At 46.0% G+C, this 18,469-nt stretch overlaps 1 protein-coding gene across 1 annotated transcript; it reads right to left on the bottom strand.

The window, feature by feature from the left end:
• Positions 1 to 826: 826 nt before the first annotated feature.
• LOC134369004 (igE-binding protein-like) lies at positions 827 to 6,080 on the bottom strand. Its single transcript, XM_063085229.1, is given in 5 exon segments — positions 827 to 1,018; positions 1,109 to 1,437; positions 1,903 to 1,934; positions 4,646 to 4,709; positions 4,712 to 6,080. Coding segments are annotated over 5 exon segments (1,986 nt in total).
• Positions 6,081 to 18,469: the final 12,389 nt, after the last annotated feature.

The raw sequence follows: 18,469 nt of genomic DNA, 5'->3' as shown, positions 1-18,469 counted from the left end.
CCAATTTCCTGAAAGATACTGAGACAACTGATTAGACAGCGTAGCATTCCAGCATTGTGCATAGAAACAGGTATCATTGTTGCAAGCAATTTGACTCTCCTCCACCGTTATATTGACTAGAATAAACACAAAGGGGGGATAAAGGCAGACTGGTGTTGGCGGCACAGACACATTTTTCCCAGACTCTATGATGGACACAGAGGATTCAAAGATGTCAGAAGTATTGAATTTAAAGGTAGCATTCCCCCAACTTCCCCCCTTAACAAAGGCAAACGGGGAAAGATCCGTGCAACTACCATTCACCCCACACAACAACCATACATCAAATGGGTTGGTATGGGTCGCCATCAAGGGATTTTGATATGTCCAATTGTAGCCTGGAGAGGTCTCATTATACATAGTACCCATATAAGGTGAAAAGGTAAATTTATCTTTTCTTGCCCACCCCGTCTTTTTAGACTGGCAGCCCGTCCAGGGCGGGGTGTCCCCTGCTACTCTGGATCCCAAGCAATATGGGGCCCATTTTGCCTGTGAGGGAACGCTACTGCTGTTCCCCTTTGGCTCGAAGGCGGGCCAAATTCCTGATATCCAGGTGGCATTGGCTGAGGCTGACTGTGTTGGGAAATCAAACCATGCTGCAGTTTGGTTATACAGTTTTATACAAGGAGCCTCGTCTGTAGATCGGTTAGAAACGATCAAAAAACATAGGCTGCCATCAAGAGTAAAATTCCTATTCCCCCCAATACTAGCTATCTCCTCATCCATAGGTAAATAAGGCAAATCTAAGGTTCTATTGGTACTAAAAAATCGAGGGAACAATTTTGCATCATGGTGAATTGGCATCGGTAGAGGGAACACCGACAGGATTCCCCAGCGTGGTTCCCCCGTCGCAAACAAGGTCAGGGTCAATATCAACAGGATCAGGGGGGGCTCCCATCTCTCTGGTCTTGTCATCCTGTGTCGGTCCCAGAATTGTCCTGGTAAGTCTTTCTGGAACCCAGAAGGGGTTTTCTTCTTCCTGTGGAAAAACACAAACAGCTCCCCTGGATCTTATCAAGATAGGATCCGGTCCTCTCCATTGTCCCGTTAAAACATCCTTCCACTTTACCAGTTCTTTAGGTCGGTCAGGATCTGAACAATGACGATCAGCGGCCGCATGGCCGTGTGCATCAAGATTTAGGAAGTTAAGGGTAAAGAGCGCCATAGAAACAGCGACTCTCGGGACTGGGGGCAATGACTCCTCAAGTCCCCCTTTTTGTTTTATGAGGTAGGATTTGAGCGTGCGGTGAGCACGCTCCACAATGCCTTGTCCTTGAGGATTATAAGGCAAACCAGTCAAGTGGGTCACATTCATTTGATGACAAAACTGTTTAAACTTTTGAGAAGTGTAGGCCGGTCCATTATCTGTTTTTAGCACCCTGGGCTTGCCCCAAGCGCTCCATGCCTCCAGACAATGTTGGATAACATGTGAGGCTTTCTCTCCTGTTAATGGAGTAGCAAAAAGAACACCTGAACATGTGTCTACCGAGACATGCAGATTCTGAAGCCTCCCAAAGGAGGGGACATGTGTCACATCCATCTGCCAAACTTGCAGTGGCTGGATCCCACGTGGATTAATGCCAACATGCGGGGTGGGCAGAAACTGACAACAATTTTGACATTGAGTAACAATCTCCCTAGCCTCTTTTCTGGTTAAGGCAAATCGACGGCGTAAAGTTTCGGCCGTCACATGAAATTTTGAATGAAAATTTGTGGCTGCATCTAGCCTGGATGATAGGGCAACCGCAACCATTCTAGTAGCCCGATCTGCTAGCTCATTTCCCTGAGTCATCGGACCAGGCAGGCCCGAATGAGCTCTAATATGTGTTATAAACACAGGGAATTTTCTGTTGAGAAGAATGTGTTGAATTTGTTGAAAAATTCGGGCAGGCTTGCTGGAGGGCTTAATTAATCCCGCCACCTCAAGAATCTTAACTGCATTAACCACATAGGAGGAATCTGATACAATATTAATCGGGCCTGGGAAGGTGATAAGGACCTCGAGCACTACTAAGCACTCTACAACTTGAGGTGATTTTTCATTATACTGTTTAGAAAAAGCCTCATTATTAACCACATAGGCACCTACGCCCGTCTTTGATCCATCTGTATACACTACAGTCCCATTCGCAAGTGGTTCTTGAGACACTATGCGTGGGAACACAATAGGTTGATTCAAGGCAAACTGTAAAATCGGATGTCGTGGATAATGATTGTCAATCAGCCCAGCAAAGGAAGTGACCAACACCGCCCAGTCGTTAGAAGTGGCAGCTAACACTTGGACCTGATTCATTGTATAAGGCACTATTAAAATTTTGGGTTCCCTTCCAAAATGGGTAAGGGCTACCTTCAACCCACGGAGTGCAAGCTGAGCAATTGCATCTGGGAACCAAGAGATAACTTTGGCTGGCGACACATTGGGATGAACCCATAGCAAGGGTCCATCTTGCCACAAAACTGCAGTGGGCAATTGAAATGTTTTAAAAATGCATAAATCAAAGGGCTTGGCATCATCTATGCGCTGTAATTGAGCATTTTGTAAGGCACTCTCAACAATTTGTAAGGCTTGAATAGCTGCTGGAGTCAAACTCCTCGGAGAGGAAATATGTGGATCCCCCTCCAGGACATCAAATAAAGGTTTTAACTCAGCAGAAGGGATCTTTAAAAATGGCCGCAGCCAATTTATATCTCCCAATAATTTTTGAAAATCATTTAAGGTATGCAAATTATCCCTACGGATTTCCAGCTTCTGAGGAACTATTTTATCAGGGTAGATGACCGTTCCTAGAAACGAGCCAATCTCCGCAAACTGAACCTTTTCTGTGGCAACTTGAAGCCCCCAGCATCCTAAAGTCTTAAAAAGAAGGGGATATGCGGCCTGTAAAACTTCTAAATCCTTATGACACATTAAAAGATCATCCATATAGTGGATTAGAATCAAAGTTGGGAATTGTTTCCTAATGGGTTCAAGTGCCAACTGAACATATAATTGACACATAGTGGGGCTGTTGGCCATGCCTTGTGGCAAAACTCTCCATTGAAATCTTCTATCAGGTTCCAAATGATTAGTGGCTGGCAGAGTAAATGCGAACCTCTGTCTATCTTTTGGACACAAGGGAATGGAAAAGAAACAATCCTTAATATCTATAATTATTGTTCTCCATGACTTTGGCAAGGCGGAGAGTAAGGGCAAACCTCGTTGTACTGAACCAAACAGGCGCATTTGCGAATTAATGGCTTGCAAGTCATGGAGGAGTCTCCACTTCCCTGATTTTTTCTTGATGACAAAAACAGGGGTATTCCAGGGGGAGACAGAAGGCTCTAGATGACCGAGCTGTAATTGTTCCTCCACCAATCTCGTGGCAGCTTCCAGTTTTTCAGAGGACAGAGGCCATTGAGGAACCCACACCGCCTCCTCTGTAAGCCACGGTATGGGCATCGAGCCCTCAATGGCCCCTAGGAAAAACCCAAGCCCTGTCTGCCGGGATTACCGGAGGGGGAAATCGGCTCGATCCTGCCTTGTTCTCTGCGTCCCAAGCCTCCTCCCTGCTTATAACCCATGTTTTGCATCATCTGTTGGGCCTGTGGGGAATATTCATTTGACAATACAAAGCCCATGTTTTGCAAAACATCTCTTCCCCAGAGATTAACTGGGAGAGGCAATACATAGGGGGTAAACCGTCCCTTTTGTCCTTCTGGTGTCTCCCAAGACAAGGCGGTAGAACTGATTATTATGGGGCTGGATCGATACCCGAGGCCTTGTAAAGTATGTGAAGATGCTGTGGTGGGCCAGGACCGTGGCCACCAGAAAGAGGACACGATACTCTTGTCAGCCCCCGTATCTAGGATGCCCTCAAATTCTTTCCCGTTTACTTTTAGCTTTAATTTAGGCCTATCTTTGAGGGAGAGAACCAGATAAGCAGAGTCTGTTCCAGAGGAGCCCATCTTCCCCCTATCAATCCCGGGGGGAGTATCATCAGGGAGAAGGACAAGCTGTGCAATTCTGTCTCCCTCACTTATGGAAAAAACCCCCTCTGGACATGAGCACAAGACTTGAACCTCAGAGTGGTCATTGTCGACCACACCTGGATGAACAGCTAAACCTTTTAAGGTAAGTGAGCCTCTGCCAAGTATGAGGCCCATTGTCCCAGTTGGCAAAGGATCAATAGGTTGAACGGGGACCGGCTGAATGCCCATATGGGACATTAATAAGAAGTCGGAGGAGGCGTGCAGGTCCATTCTTGTGTGTCTTCTGACTGGACTTTCTCCCCTTTCCCCTGGCCTCTGTCCACCTTGTTCCCATACTTTTGAGGGCCCTGAGAACGTGGGCCCACCCTCACGTTTTTTGAATCCATCTTGTGTTGGTCCTCAGGTGGCGGGAGGAGTCGCCCCTTGATGTCCCTGACGGAGCGGCACTGACTAGCTTTATGATACCCCTTGCTACAACGGGAGCAAAGGGACACCCTGTCCTTATCTGGGGCGGGACAATCTTTCTTTAAATGTCCCACCTGGCCGCACTTGAAGCAGGTTCTCCTGTTCATCCCCTGCCTCAATGGTCTCTGTGACTGTAGGATGGCGGCAGCCAGCCCTGCATTGGTAAGGGGACCTCCAAGTTCTCGGCATGCTCTGAGCCAATCCTGTAACCCTTTATTTTTTCTCGGGGCTATAGCTGCTCGACATTCTTGTGTATCCTGTTCAAAAATAAGTTGTTCAACAAGAGGTGCAGCTTGGTCAGGGTCTCCAAAAATACGCCCTGCTGCCTCTGTCATGCGAGCTACAAAATCTGAAAATGGTTCTTGAGGTCCCTGGATAATTTTTGTGAGCTGCCCAGAGGCTTCCCCTTTCTTGGGGAGCGTCTTCCAAGCCTTGATGGCAGTGCTAGAAATTTGAACATAAGCACCCCATGGGAAGGCTGTCTGATCAGCGGCAAATTGGCCCTGGCCTGTTAACATATCAAAAGTCCAAGTCCGCTGCTCAGGGGTCAACGCGACAGCGTTTGCCCTGGCTTGAGCCTGTGCCGCCTCATGCCATAGCGCCTTCCATTCCATGTATTGGCCCATTGTAGGAAGGGCAGCTTTAGCCAGCATTTGCCAATCCGCAGGTGTCATGGCGGCGCCGGCAAATCTTTCTAACATTACTACAGTGAAATTGGCATTTACCCCATACTTTCTAACTGCCTCGGCAAGATCTTTGATTTGGCTGTACTCAACAGGGGCATGGATTCGCCCTCCGCCTTCCACCTCAAAAACTGGGAAGGCGGCTTGCACCTTTCTCCTCACTTTATCAGGAAGAAAAGAAAGAGGATTGGAGCGCCCCTCATAGGGAGGAGGTGGAGGTGCTGAAGGCGCAGCTCGTGCGGGAGCCATTGGGGGCGGCCGCTTCTCCTGCTTCCTAAAGGGCCTCCTCCACCCATCGGGGTGATACCTTTCCTCCTCATATCTAGCGGCTTCCTCCTCTAGATCTGATTCCTCACTAGAGTCGAGGGAGTCAGAGTCTGATTCCCCTATGTTCAAGGCCTCTAAATCCTCCACAGGGTAAGGGCCCCCCCTTTTCTTTTGAACCTCACTCGGGTTATAAATCACTCCCTCGTCTGCGGACTTACCGGGAGGTCCTTTTTCCGTTTTCACTCCCTTGTCGGTAGACTCACCGGGAGGGTCCTTTTCCTTGTAGGAGACGTCTCTCCTCTTGCGGGTACCCATCCTCTCACTTCGCTCAGATTCTGACATGCTGTCCTGAACTTCCTCTAAAGTATTTTGTCCCTCCGTCACCACCAGCCTACAGCCCTCATCTTCTAAGCAGTTCTTAACAAACTTCCATATTGTCTTGGTGCCCTGTCTCAGGTCCCCTTCGAGATATTTGCGATCGAGGTCTCTGCCCAGTTTGTTCCAGGAGGTCAGGGTTAGGGAGCCAGAACAAGCATACCATGGAGCTACCCGGTCGACCTCTTTCACAAAATTCTTAAGGACGCAGTTCCCCACCTTAATTCCACGTTGACTCAGTACTGCATCCAAAGCAGAAATAGTGGACTGTGTGGATCCCATAATGCCCCTTTATCTACAGGGGGAACTTAATTTACTGGAGAGGCACCGCGGCTTATCGTAACACAAACCGCTTCTTTCACAGAAGTGACGGGTCCAATCCCAAGCTGGGGACAAGCATACCTTTCTGAGCTTACCTCCCTGCAGTTCTGAATCCTCCTCGTTGCCAAGGGGTCTCCGAGGGTGCTGAAGATGACACAAGTTCCCGGGTTTCGGCACCAGATGTCCCGCGCAGCTCTCTCGCCAGCAAGAAAGACGCGGTACACACAGGATCCTTCTGCAGTAAAGCTTTAATGCAACTTGAGAGGCAGTGCACAAGCTACTAGGGCGGAGACCCCGAACAACGAAAACCCATCCCCTTATATAGCATTCAGTCCCCCGCTTAGGACGTGTCCTTCCCTGATTGGCGTGGCGCCATCAGCCCAGATGACGCCACGGGAGAGGAAGAGATCGGAGGTAGGGGAATTCCCAGCGCCGCTCTAGTCTAGTGACTTGTCGGAAGTCAGCGCCATGTTGTAATGGCGGTTACAGCATAGTGTGGGCGTCTCCCCACACACTCCCATGTTCACTGCAGCTTTACTTACAATAGCCAAAATATAGAACCAACCTCAGTGCCCTTCGACAGATGACTGGATAAAAAAAATGTGATACACGTACACCATGGAATAATACTCAGTGATAAAGAAAAAGAATGAAATTCTGCCATCGGTAACAACCTGGATGAGTCTGGAGAAAATTATGTTGTGTGAAATAAGCCAGACAAGGGAAGATAAATATCACATGCTCTCACTTATAACTAGGTAGAAAGGAAGGAAGGAAGGAAGGAAGGAAGGAAGGAAGGAAGGAAGGAAGGAAGGAAGGAAGGAAGGAAGGAAGGAAGCAAAGGACTACAACAGTTCCTTGAACTTTCAGAAGGACAGAAGAAACCAATGGTTACTAGAGATGAGGGGATGGACGGAGGGAGGGAGTTGGGGGCGTGATGGGTCAGGCAAAGGGCATAAAGAAAAATCATGATTTGTAATAATGAATATGCTAATAAAAATAATTTAAAAAGTAAGACACTTTAAAACACAAAAAGAATGCCATTATTGACATTCCAGAAAATTCCAGCTATGTGGATAACATTAAAAACCAGCTGTCAAGCTAAATCCTTTATCAGTACAAATTTTGATATTTCTTCAAATTGGGAGGAGAATGTTGGTTTCGATGTACAATGTCTGGTCACTCCCAGCCTCATCTATTTGTCACTGACGACCCTGGGACAGACGGGAAAAAAAAAAAAAAAACGGTTTCTGCAACTTTTAAAATACAGACACGCCCTCCACCACCAACTTTCAATTTCTACAAAACGTCCTTGGGTTCTAGTATTCTTGCACATGTTTGTTCTCTTACAGGAAATTTGCTCCTTAGGATTTCACTGCAATGTGCTTCTGGATCCCATGCCATGATTTATCTCTGAGGACCCCTGTTCCCCTGGATCCATTTCACCCCGTGCCTGGCCACCTGTGTGGCACACACACATAGGAGCAGGAGGACAAGGCTTTGAGATGGGGAACCCGCACAAGCAATTATCTGGGTTTAGGTCTGCAGGTTATTAAGGTTTTCCGTTTCAACTTCCACAGCTAGAACGAAAGTGTAGAAATCTGTTTTCTAGTTAAAATCTGTTCACATCCCAAGTGTTTTTTAAGTTACTTAACAAGCCTTTGGTAGTCCGAAATACCGGGAAGTGTGCCTGTAACTAGAAACACCAGAAACTTCCATTTCAAAATTGTCATAAACCAGGGATACTTTAGAAAAACCTTTTCAGCCCACTTCGTGCCTTGAGTAATGGTGGGTAAACAGTGGAAACCAAGAGAGGCAACATGGAAGCAAACGGATATAAAAGCACAAGGGAGACATCATGCTCTTGGGGAGAACTAAAATGCAAATTGTGTCTGTAAACGAAAGAAATTATACAGAAATCCCAGAAAAACAATTGACTGAAAATCAGACGAACGATCCCATGTTCATCTCATCACCTTGAGAACACGAAGGATACTTTTGTACAGGCAGCACACCTCCTTAAAGCAGCAGCAGAGTGCTTCGTGCACAGCAAGGCCTAGTTCACTGAGCAGCTGGACCTGTGCCCACACCCAGAGGGCAGCACCAGCCACGTGGGTGCAGAGGAGGTTGTCCCGGTGAACTCCACAAGCGGCAGCAACGCTCGGCTCTACGCCACAGGACTTCTGACAACGGACACAGTCGCACAGACTGCAAGTGGACCCCACATCAGCCTCAAGACCTCCCCCACCCGAAAACATCTCCACAGCCAGCCAGGGAGGCAAAGGAAGGGTCTTCATGGCATGCAGAGTTACAATGAATCTGTGTTCACGCTGCCCCCTCCCACTGTACCCGTCGAGACCCAGACGATGTGCCCTGCTACTACAAAGTCGAAGAGATGTTTGATGGGGGCAGAGCGGAAGAGGCACATTGAATTTGGATCATTTTACCCATGACCCTTCTCTCCTCCCAACCCTCTTTGCGAAAGATGACATTTCTGGGGAAACAGAAGGTGATCAGAAGCAAGTAGCTCAAATGTATGTCCCTTGTAAATTTCGGATATCCATCAATTTCAATTTTGAGATGTAGAGAAGTGCTGGGAAGTTTAATTGGCCGTATCAGTGTCAGTGAAGAGCTGATGGAAGAAGTGCGAAAGGCCAAAGGAGAAAACCCATGAGTAGAGAAATTAGCCTTCGGCTAATCTTATCTTCTCTGCTTCCATATATCCCTGTGCGTCCTCAAAAGTTGAGTGAGGTAGGAGATGATAAGATTGAGATTAGGGCAAATTATTTCCCCATCTTTTCCTTTCTCCAATGCACAGTCTCCTCAACCCGCACACTTGGAGTCTCAGGGTCAGCTCTCCAATACTGGTCGACACAGAGGAAAACCAACTGAACCAAAACGAATCCACCGAATTATCTCTGCTGTGCTTATTTATACCTTCCCGGGTTTTCTTTCCTTTACTGTTAAGTGCCTATAATCAACTTCAATCATTTTAGCAGAGTACTAAAGAGTGACTGCTCCCAACCCCTTCAGATAGGTGATGCTTATGTTTACATCTGCTTATCAGCTCTGTCAAAATGCTGTTTCGTGGAGGTGCTGTAATTTGATGAACACATGAGACATGCTATTTGCTAGCAAGAAATTCTCAGCTCAAACAAGCTAAGGTGTATGGAGATTCAGTATAACAGTAATTGGTTAACTCAGTTTACTTGGGACTCCATTTCTTAGGTCTTGGGCTGTTTACATAACCAAAAGGAGTGTGTGTGTGTGTGTGTGTGTGTGTGTGTGTGTGTGTGTGTGTGTGTGTGTGTGTGTGTGTGTGTGTACCACACTTGACCTAGCACCTACCTGCACAAGTACCCCCCTGCCAAGTGATGAGTTTAAAGGCCAACAAAAAGGAAAACACAGAACACATTTATAATCCTGAAAATCTAGGGCTACTTAACCTTTTTGCTGCTTAATTTTAAAGGCAAAAAATGTACTATGAGCAGCATAAATAAGAACTGATTTGAGCATAGTTTTATAATAGATAAAATGTACCTGATGGGTCTAATTCAAATTTCTAAAATCTAACTGTGCCGCATTAGTCTGAGATACAAGATCTAAAGCTGCATGATCTAATCTGAGAATTTACGGACCTGTTTGAAATACCTTCATTTGATTAATTTGAAATGGAGGCCAGGGTATGACCTCTAACAGTCTGATCTTTAATAACCGCTCAAGAGATGAGGCAGGAAGTCAGTCGCGCTTAGAATTCTATGCACTTTCCTCTAGTGAGCACACCCTGCGGTTCCACGCGTGCAAGCACACCCCTCGCTCACTGCGGGATCTACAGAGCAGCTGTACATGCCCTTCAAAACTCAAATGAGTGTTATGTGGGTGTGCGGTATAGGGGTAGGACATGAAAAAACTCCCACCTGTCCAGTCCGAGAGAAATTTAACTCCTGAGAAGCACACCTTAGTTGAACATCAGATGCAACACTAATTTGCAGAGGTTCCCACAACATAGGAACAAAAGGGCTGACGTTATGTGTTGATAGCAGATCGTGTGTGAAAACTAAAGTTTTATACGGGGCTGTACGAAGACTAACTGAGGTCTGGAAAATGAGGAATTTTAAATGCTGGACAGTCTCTATACTCAGATTCCGCTGAAGACAATGCAAATACTTATAAGAGCCTGATAATAAAAACAGATTAAAAAACTTAATCATCAAGGTGAAGCATTTAGTAATGAGGTTTGTACAGCTTTTCGGAAAACACTGACTGGAAGTCCCAACCGGCTAGAGGTAGGCCAGTGTCAGGAGGCATCCCGGACATGGGCATTAGCTTCCAGCACTGATGGTGCAGCCAGTGTCGATGATAAGAATTAAAACACAACTGCAACCCCCAGTCCTGGACAGGCTCAGGAAGCGGCTATCTGGAAAGAGTGGGAGGGGTCCAGGAGGCCAGCCCCCAGGTGATACATACGTTTGCACAACAGTGACGGCGAGCCACTGGAAGTCTTTTCCAGCTGTACTGCGCTGTAATTGTGGTCGCTTGCTCAGGACAGCATGCTGCTTTCACAAGTTGTCTCCTTCCTGAGGGATTTGCTCCTAGAAAAAGCCACCACCGCCTTCTTCACTGTGCCTTCTTCTTCTTCTTTTTCTTTTTTTTCCTGGAGCTTGTCTCTTCTGCAGAGAAGAGCTTTTAACACCTCCCTGGATAGTCAGTAAAACCCCAAGCATTAAGAAGGCCAGAAAATACACGTCCACTTCATTTCACTGAAAAAGAAAGGTCATGATCCTATCCCTTCTTTGGGTCATCCACCCTGAGTCTGCACACCACATTTGCTCAGCAGCAGTCTGGCTACCCTTGCACATCCAGCAAACCCTTAGCACTCCTTCCTCTTATTCAGGATTCCAACTTTTTGAGCGACAAGAAGATCCCTGACACAGAGGGATCCTTGCTGAGGTATGAGAGCAGTGACACAGGATGCAAGAAGAGCACAAATGATGTTTCTTTATCCTCTGCCAAGCCCAGGGCACGCTTGGTGCTGCCATTCTCCTCCTGGGTGCAGCAGCAAACGCTTCTTCGTCAGTTCTATGATCCAACACTGCCGCCCTTAAAAATTAAGTCACCTCAAAAGTTACATAAGTATTTGAAAATACTCAAGAAAACTCTCCAAACACTGCTAGTTACACTTTGCTTGTCATAAATGGAACATCAATCTGAGCCCCAGGACAGGCCAGAGACAAGAACCTGTGATTTCCAGCCAGGCCTGAATTCTCCCCAAATTCCACAGAGTACCAAAACAGGACAATCTTGGCAGGAGCCAAGGGCAGCCTCCTCTACCCTGAAGCAGGCCATGCCTGGAGTCCTTGGCATGAACCGAGGGCAGCATCTCCTGCCTGGAAGCAGTCATGAAGCACACCGAAACACCACTTCCACGTGGGTGGGCCACTGTTGCTTTGCCTCCCACAGATCTGTCCCCCCTTTTCCCCTGGGTGATGGAGCTGCCAAAGATTCCTCAAAGCCCATCTCTTTTGAGCAGTGAGAAGCCCCGGGCTTCTCTTCCTGCATTTATTCTCCAGACCAAGAAGTTACAGGAAGAGACATAGGTGGGGTTTTGAACATAGGTTCAGTTTTACAAGTTTTGCAATAGAAGCTGGTAACATTCAGTCAAAACAAGTCAGATGACACTCTGTTAGGCAATTAAGTGATCCACTATAACAAAGCCTTGATTTACCCGAAATTCCTTTTCCCTCTAGCAGCTTTTTAGTAACGTTGCCTATCAATTAGTCACTTGTCTGTCTTAGAATCAGCAGCCTTGCTGTGTTATGATTCTTTTCCTGCAACAGAGACTCGATGCCCGGGGGTTAAAATTCCTGTCCTTTGCAAGGTCAATATTTGAAACTGCAAGGCTTTTGGTGACTAAAGTCACCTATTACCCAAGAGCAGTAATAGGAAATTAATGTAATACATTAAAAAAGGTAATTGCCTTCCTTAACCACGAAGATGGCATTTTATAAAATTAGCTGCTTCTCTTAAAAGGCAACCTTCATTATCCTTTACCTACTCTTTAAAGACTATACAAACAGGAATAAGTAAATTATGGATAAAATGTTCTATAACTGGGAGAACTCAACGGCCAGTTGCCCACAGCTTACCTGCTGGTGTCCTGTGACACATATTGAAGCCTCCGTTGTACTTTGAGGAAAAATGTTCCAAACATGCCCAAAGTTCTACCCAGCAGCCGCCCCGGGAACCTGCATGCACTTCTGTCCCACTGCGAGTGGCAACCACATCGGCGGTGCTGGACTCGGGTCAGCCCTGCTGGAATGGCAGTGAAAGAGAAACTCATGTTTCAGCACAGCTAAGACGTAAACGTGCAAGTGCAATTTTTAGTGAACAGTGTCGCGTACAAATTTACAGGCGGCCAAGGGATAACTCTGTGACCAAAGGAAAACAAAACCTATTCTAGAAAAACAGCAGCTCTGCCTTTCAGGGATGAGACAACCCTGCAAGCTGCTGAGCTCTCTGCTGGTCACCGGTGATGTCATCCCGGTAGCACTGACCCTGTCGCCGCCAGAGGTGCCTCACCCAGTCCCCTCCCATCTGTCCGCTGGACTGGAGGGGCGCCATTCTGTCCACACAGCTTCCTTGAGCACCTGCACCCTTGGGGCCTGCTTGTTGGGAGGAAAGCTGTCACCCGCGGCAGCTGGCTTAAACCTTAGCAGCAGGAGGAACAGCTGCCCGTGGCCAGGCCACTGCCCCAGATGAAACTGTTGCTGCCGGGCCTGGCCATCTCTTCCCAACGGAAATAAGTTGTTTGGGGTTCAGCAGACTCTAGAATGAAGCGGGCCCCTTGGGCACAGGGAGCAACAGCACATCCTAGTGGGCTAATTTCCCCAAAGCTTGAAACTAGGTGTCTTGTCTCACTCCAAGGATGGCTGTGGCACTACAGCATCGCTGGACGCTGGGTGGCAGTAGAGGGCCTCACAGAAACCAGGCACAGACAATCTGGCCTCCAGCAAAGGAATGATGCTAATGCGTTCCTCTGGGTAGAATTTGCACAATAACCCACATGGAAGTCGCAGCAGGACAGGGATGAAAACTATGGGGCAAGAGGTCAAGTCTGCACAATCCCAACCAACCCCACAGATGCCCATGTCCAGTAACCGCACACACTGGATGGCTCCCCACAGGCAAAGGAACAGGTGAGACACACCCCTTCTCTGTACCTGGTGACAGATTCAGGGAAGTCAGGCTCCAGGCCCTCTCTCACTCCCACCGTGTCCTGAATCCTCACCATCAGCTACAGCTGCAAGGACTGTTTCTCTTCTGTGAACCTGCAAGCTAAGGGTCTGAAGCGACACAGTGGAGAAAGCATGCGAGGAAATTCTGCTCTACTTTTCCACCTCAGTGAGGCACGTGCACAATGTAGTTTCCCATCTCAACTGTTGCTTCGCTGTCAAGATTTCTTTTGGTGTGAGAGACCAAGGTGTCGGTAGCAAAAGAAAATGTTTTGCTTTTGCTCCCCTCAGTATGCTTCAACATTTCCAAGTGAATTTCACGTCACAAGGGGAGATGGGGATTGCCCTCAACTGGAATGTGGGTCACCTCCCAGCTGTGTGGTGATGTGTCTGGGGCCAAGGCCAGAGCTGCTGCTTTTCCAGATTTTCCAAGCCAGAAACAAGCACTGTTCACTTTAATAAGGTTAAGTTTAAACCGACATCCTTTTTTGGTGCCTAAACTGTTGACTACATACCCCAGCAAGACAGAAGCGTGTGAAAGCCGTCCATTCACACTCCCCTTCTCCCAGACGGTCACATGCGCATATCCCCAGAGCTGAAGGCACTGTGCAAAGCACGGTGCAGTATATGCGGCCAGTAACCGTGTGTTCTTCTCACTGAACACTTCCAGGGTTGCATCAAGTAAAAGTTGCCTCAACTTTCACTGAAGTAGATAAAAGCTGCAAAAACCCTTACTGATTTCCTAAGTTTACTTCTCTAAGTCCCAAAAGCTAAGACTATAACTACGTTAGCGTTCATGTATGACAAACAAATATTAAATAGTTTACACCTTTATACCAATTTATCTGTAGCTCGTGCAGGTCCAATTGGACCTGGCAGACATCTACAGAACATTTCATGCAACAACTAGAGAATACACATTTTTTCTCATCGGCACATGGAACATTCTCCAGGATAGACCACATGTTAGGTCACGAAACAGGTTTCAGCAAATTTTTCAAAGCTGACATCATTCCTAGTATCTTTTCTGACCACAATTTGACTAGCACTGGAAATCAATTACAAGCGAATTTCTGGAAACTACTCCAGTGCATGAAAACTGAACAACAGGCTCCCGAATGACCTATGGGTCCAAGAAGAAATTAAAAAGGAAATCAAAAACGTTCTTGAAACTAATGAAAAAAGATGCATCCTACCAAAACCTGTGGGATACTGTAAAAGCAACAGCGACGAGGCAATATATTGCAATACATGCTCACATCAAAAGATGGAGAAACTTCACGTAAATGACCGAACCGTACACCTCAAAGAACCACCACCACCACAACAATGCAATCATAAAAGTACTAGAGAGAAAGAAATAATTAACATCAGGGCAGAGTTCAATGAAATGGAGACCCCCAAAACGATACAAAGGATCAGCGAAACACAAAGTTGTTTTTTGAGAAGATAAATAAAATAGACAAACCATTAGCTTTGCCCACTCTCACCACACTCATTCAACATAGTATTGAAAGCCCTAACCAGAGCAATCAAGCAAGACAAAGAAATAAAGGGCATTCAGATTGGGAAGGACAAAGTCAAGTTGTCCCTGTTTGCAGATGACGCGATCTTATAGATAGAAAACCTAAAGGCTACCAGAACGCCCTTACGGCTGACTAACAATTTTAATAATTTTGCGGGGTACAAAATCAACACCCACAGATCAGGAGCATTTTTATACTCCGATAATGAACTGGCAGAAAAAGAAATCAAGAAAGCAAGCCCATTTACAATAGTCACCCCCAAGATAAAATACCTAGGAACCAATTGAACCAAGGAGGTTAATGCAGATCTCTACAATGAGAACTACCAAACACCAGTGAGAGAAATTAAAGAGCACCCCAAAATAGTGGAATGACATACCAGGCTCTGGTACGGGAAGAATTAACATCGTGAAAATGTCCTTTCTACCCATAGCAGTCTACAAATTCAACGCAATCTCCGTCAAAATAGCAACAACTTTCTTCACAGAAATAGAAAAAGCAGTGCTAACATTCATATGGAATACGAAAAGATCCTGAATAGCCAAAGCAATTTTGAGCTTAAAAGCACCCCAAAAACAGAAAGGCTGGAGGCATAACACCACCCAATTTCAAATTCTATGACAAGGCTCAAAACAGCATGGTGATGGCATAGAAACAGACACTCAGATCAATGGAACAGGATAGAAAACCCAGGAATAATCAATTTGCCTACTTACAGCCAACCGATTTTTGACAAAGCAAACCAGAACATACGCTGTGGAAAAGACAGCCTCTTCAGGAAATAAACGGTGCCCGCAAAATTGGACAATCCACATGCAGAAGAATGAAACTGGACCGGCATCTCACAATATGCCAAAATCGACTCGAAATGGATTAAAGACCAGAATATAAGACCCCAAACCATTACATGACTGAAGGAAAACAGAGGGGAAACACTCCAGGAAGTAGGTGGGGGCAAAGGCTTTATGAATAAGACCCGAAAACCCACAAGCAACAATATAAAAACTAAACAAATGAGCTAATGTCAAACTAAGAAGCTTCCACACAGCAAAGGAAACAATCAACAGAGCAGAAAGGCACCCTAAAAAAAGGGAGAAAATATGTGTAAACTATACGTCTGCCAAGGGCTTAATATCCAGAACATACCAAGAACTCAAACAGCTGTACAGTATGAAAACAAGTAATCCGATTTAAAACTGGGCAAACGAGATGAATAGACATTTTTCAAAGACATACAAATGGCCAACGGTACACGAAAAAATGCTCAGCATCACTAGTCATCAGAGAAATGCAAATCAAAACCACATTGAGATATCATGTCAACCCAGATAGACTGGCCATTGTTAAAAAGACCATTAATAAGAAATGCTACTGAGGATATGAGGAAAGGAGAACTCTTCTCCAATGTTGGTGGGACTGTAAATTAGCACAGCCACTATGGAAAACAGTAAAGAAGTTTCCTCCAATACAGATAGTACTACCATATGATCCAGCAGTTCCACTACTGGGTATATATCCAAAGAAATGGAAATCATATGGAAGGGACACCTGCACTCCCATGTTCACTGCAGCTTTACTTACAATAGCCAAAATATAGAACCAACCTCAGTGCCCTTCGACAGATGACTGGATAAAAAAAATGTGATACACGTACACCATGGAATAATACTCAGTGATAAAGAAAAAGAATGAAATTCTGCCATCGGTAACAACCTGGATGAGTCTGGAGAAAATTATGTTGTGTGAAATAAGCCAGACAAGGGAAGATAAATATCACATGCTCTCACTTATAACTAGGTAGGAAGGAAGGAAGGAAGGAAGGAAGGAAGGAAGGAAGGAAGGAAGGAAGGAAGGAAGGAAGGAAGCAAAGGACTACAACAGTTCCTTGAACTTTCAGAAGGACAGAAGAAACCAATGGTTACTAGAGATGAGGGGATGGACGGAGGGAGGGAGTTGGGGGCGTGATGGGTCAGGCAAAGGGCATAAAGAAAAATCATGATTTGTAATAATGAATATGCTAATAAAAATAATTTAAAAAGTAAGACACTTTAAAACACAAAAAGAATGCCATTATTGACATTCCAGAAAATTCCAGCTATGTGGATAACATTAAAAACCAGCTGTCAAGCTAAATCCTTTATCAGTACAAATTTTGATATTTCTTCAAATTGGGAGGAGAATGTTGGTTTCGATGTACAATGTCTGGTCACTCCCAGCCTCATCTATTTGTCACTGACGACCCTGGGACAGACGGGAAAAAAAAAAAAAAAAAACGGTTTCTGCAACTTTTAAAATACAGACACGCCCTCCACCACCAACTTTCAATTTCTACAAAACGTCCTTGGGTTCTAGTATTCTTGCACATGTTTGTTCTCTTACAGGAAATTTGCTCCTTAGGATTTCACTGCAATGTGCTTCTGGATCCCATGCCATGATTTATCTCTGAGGACCCCTGTTCCCCTGGATCCATTTCACCCCGTGCCTGGCCACCTGTGTGGCACACACACATAGGAGCAGGAGGACAAGGCTTTGAGATGGGGAACCCGCACAAGCAATTATCTGGGTTTAGGTCTGCAGGTTATTAAGGTTTTCCGTTTCAACTTCCACAGCTAGAACGAAAGTGTAGAAATCTGTTTTCTAGTTAAAATCTGTTCACATCCCAAGTGTTTTTTAAGTTACTTAACAAGCCTTTGGTAGTCCGAAATACCGGGAAGTGTGCCTGTAACTAGAAACACCAGAAACTTCCATTTCAAAATTGTCATAAACCAGGGATACTTTAGAAAAACCTTTTCAGCCCACTTCGTGCCTTGAGTAATGGTGGGTAAACAGTGGAAACCAAGAGAGGCAACATGGAAGCAAACGGATATAAAAGCACAAGGGAGACATCATGCTCTTGGGGAGAACTAAAATGCAAATTGTGTCTGTAAACGAAAGAAATTATACAGAAATCCCAGAAAAACAATTGACTGAAAATCAGACGAACGATCCCATGTTCATCTCATCACCTTGAGAACACGAAGGATACTTTTGTACAGGCAGCACACCTCCTTAAAGCAGCAGCAGAGTGCTTCGTGCACAGCAAGGCCTAGTTCACTGAGCAGCTGGACCTGTGCCCACACCCAGAGGGCAGCACCAGCCACGTGGGTGCAGAGGAGGTTGTCCCGGTGAACTCCACAAGCGGCAGCAACGCTCGGCTCTACGCCACAGGACTTCTGACAACGGACACAGTCGCACAGACTGCAAGTGGACCCCACATCAGCCTCAAGACCTCCCCCACCCGAAAACATCTCCACAGCCAGCCAGGGAGGCAAAGGAAGGGTCTTCATGGCGTGCAGAGTTACAATGAATCTGTGTTCACGCTGCCCCCTCCCACTGTACCCGTCGAGACCCAGACGATGTGCCCTGCTACCACAAAGTCGAAGAGATGTTTGATGGGGGCAGAGCGGAAGAGGCACATTGAATTTGGATCATTTTACCCATGACCCTTCTCTCCTCCCAACCCTCTTTGCGAAAGATGACATTTCTGGGGAAACAGAAGGTGATCAGAAGCAAGTAGCTCAAATGTATGTCCCTTGTAAATTTCGGATATCCA

This window comes from Cynocephalus volans, unplaced genomic scaffold, assembly GCF_027409185.1.
Source record: "Cynocephalus volans isolate mCynVol1 unplaced genomic scaffold, mCynVol1.pri scaffold_198, whole genome shotgun sequence".
NCBI classification, from domain to species: Eukaryota; Metazoa; Chordata; class Mammalia; order Dermoptera; family Cynocephalidae; genus Cynocephalus; species Cynocephalus volans.
This window is presented reverse-complemented; position numbering and strand designations above follow the sequence as displayed.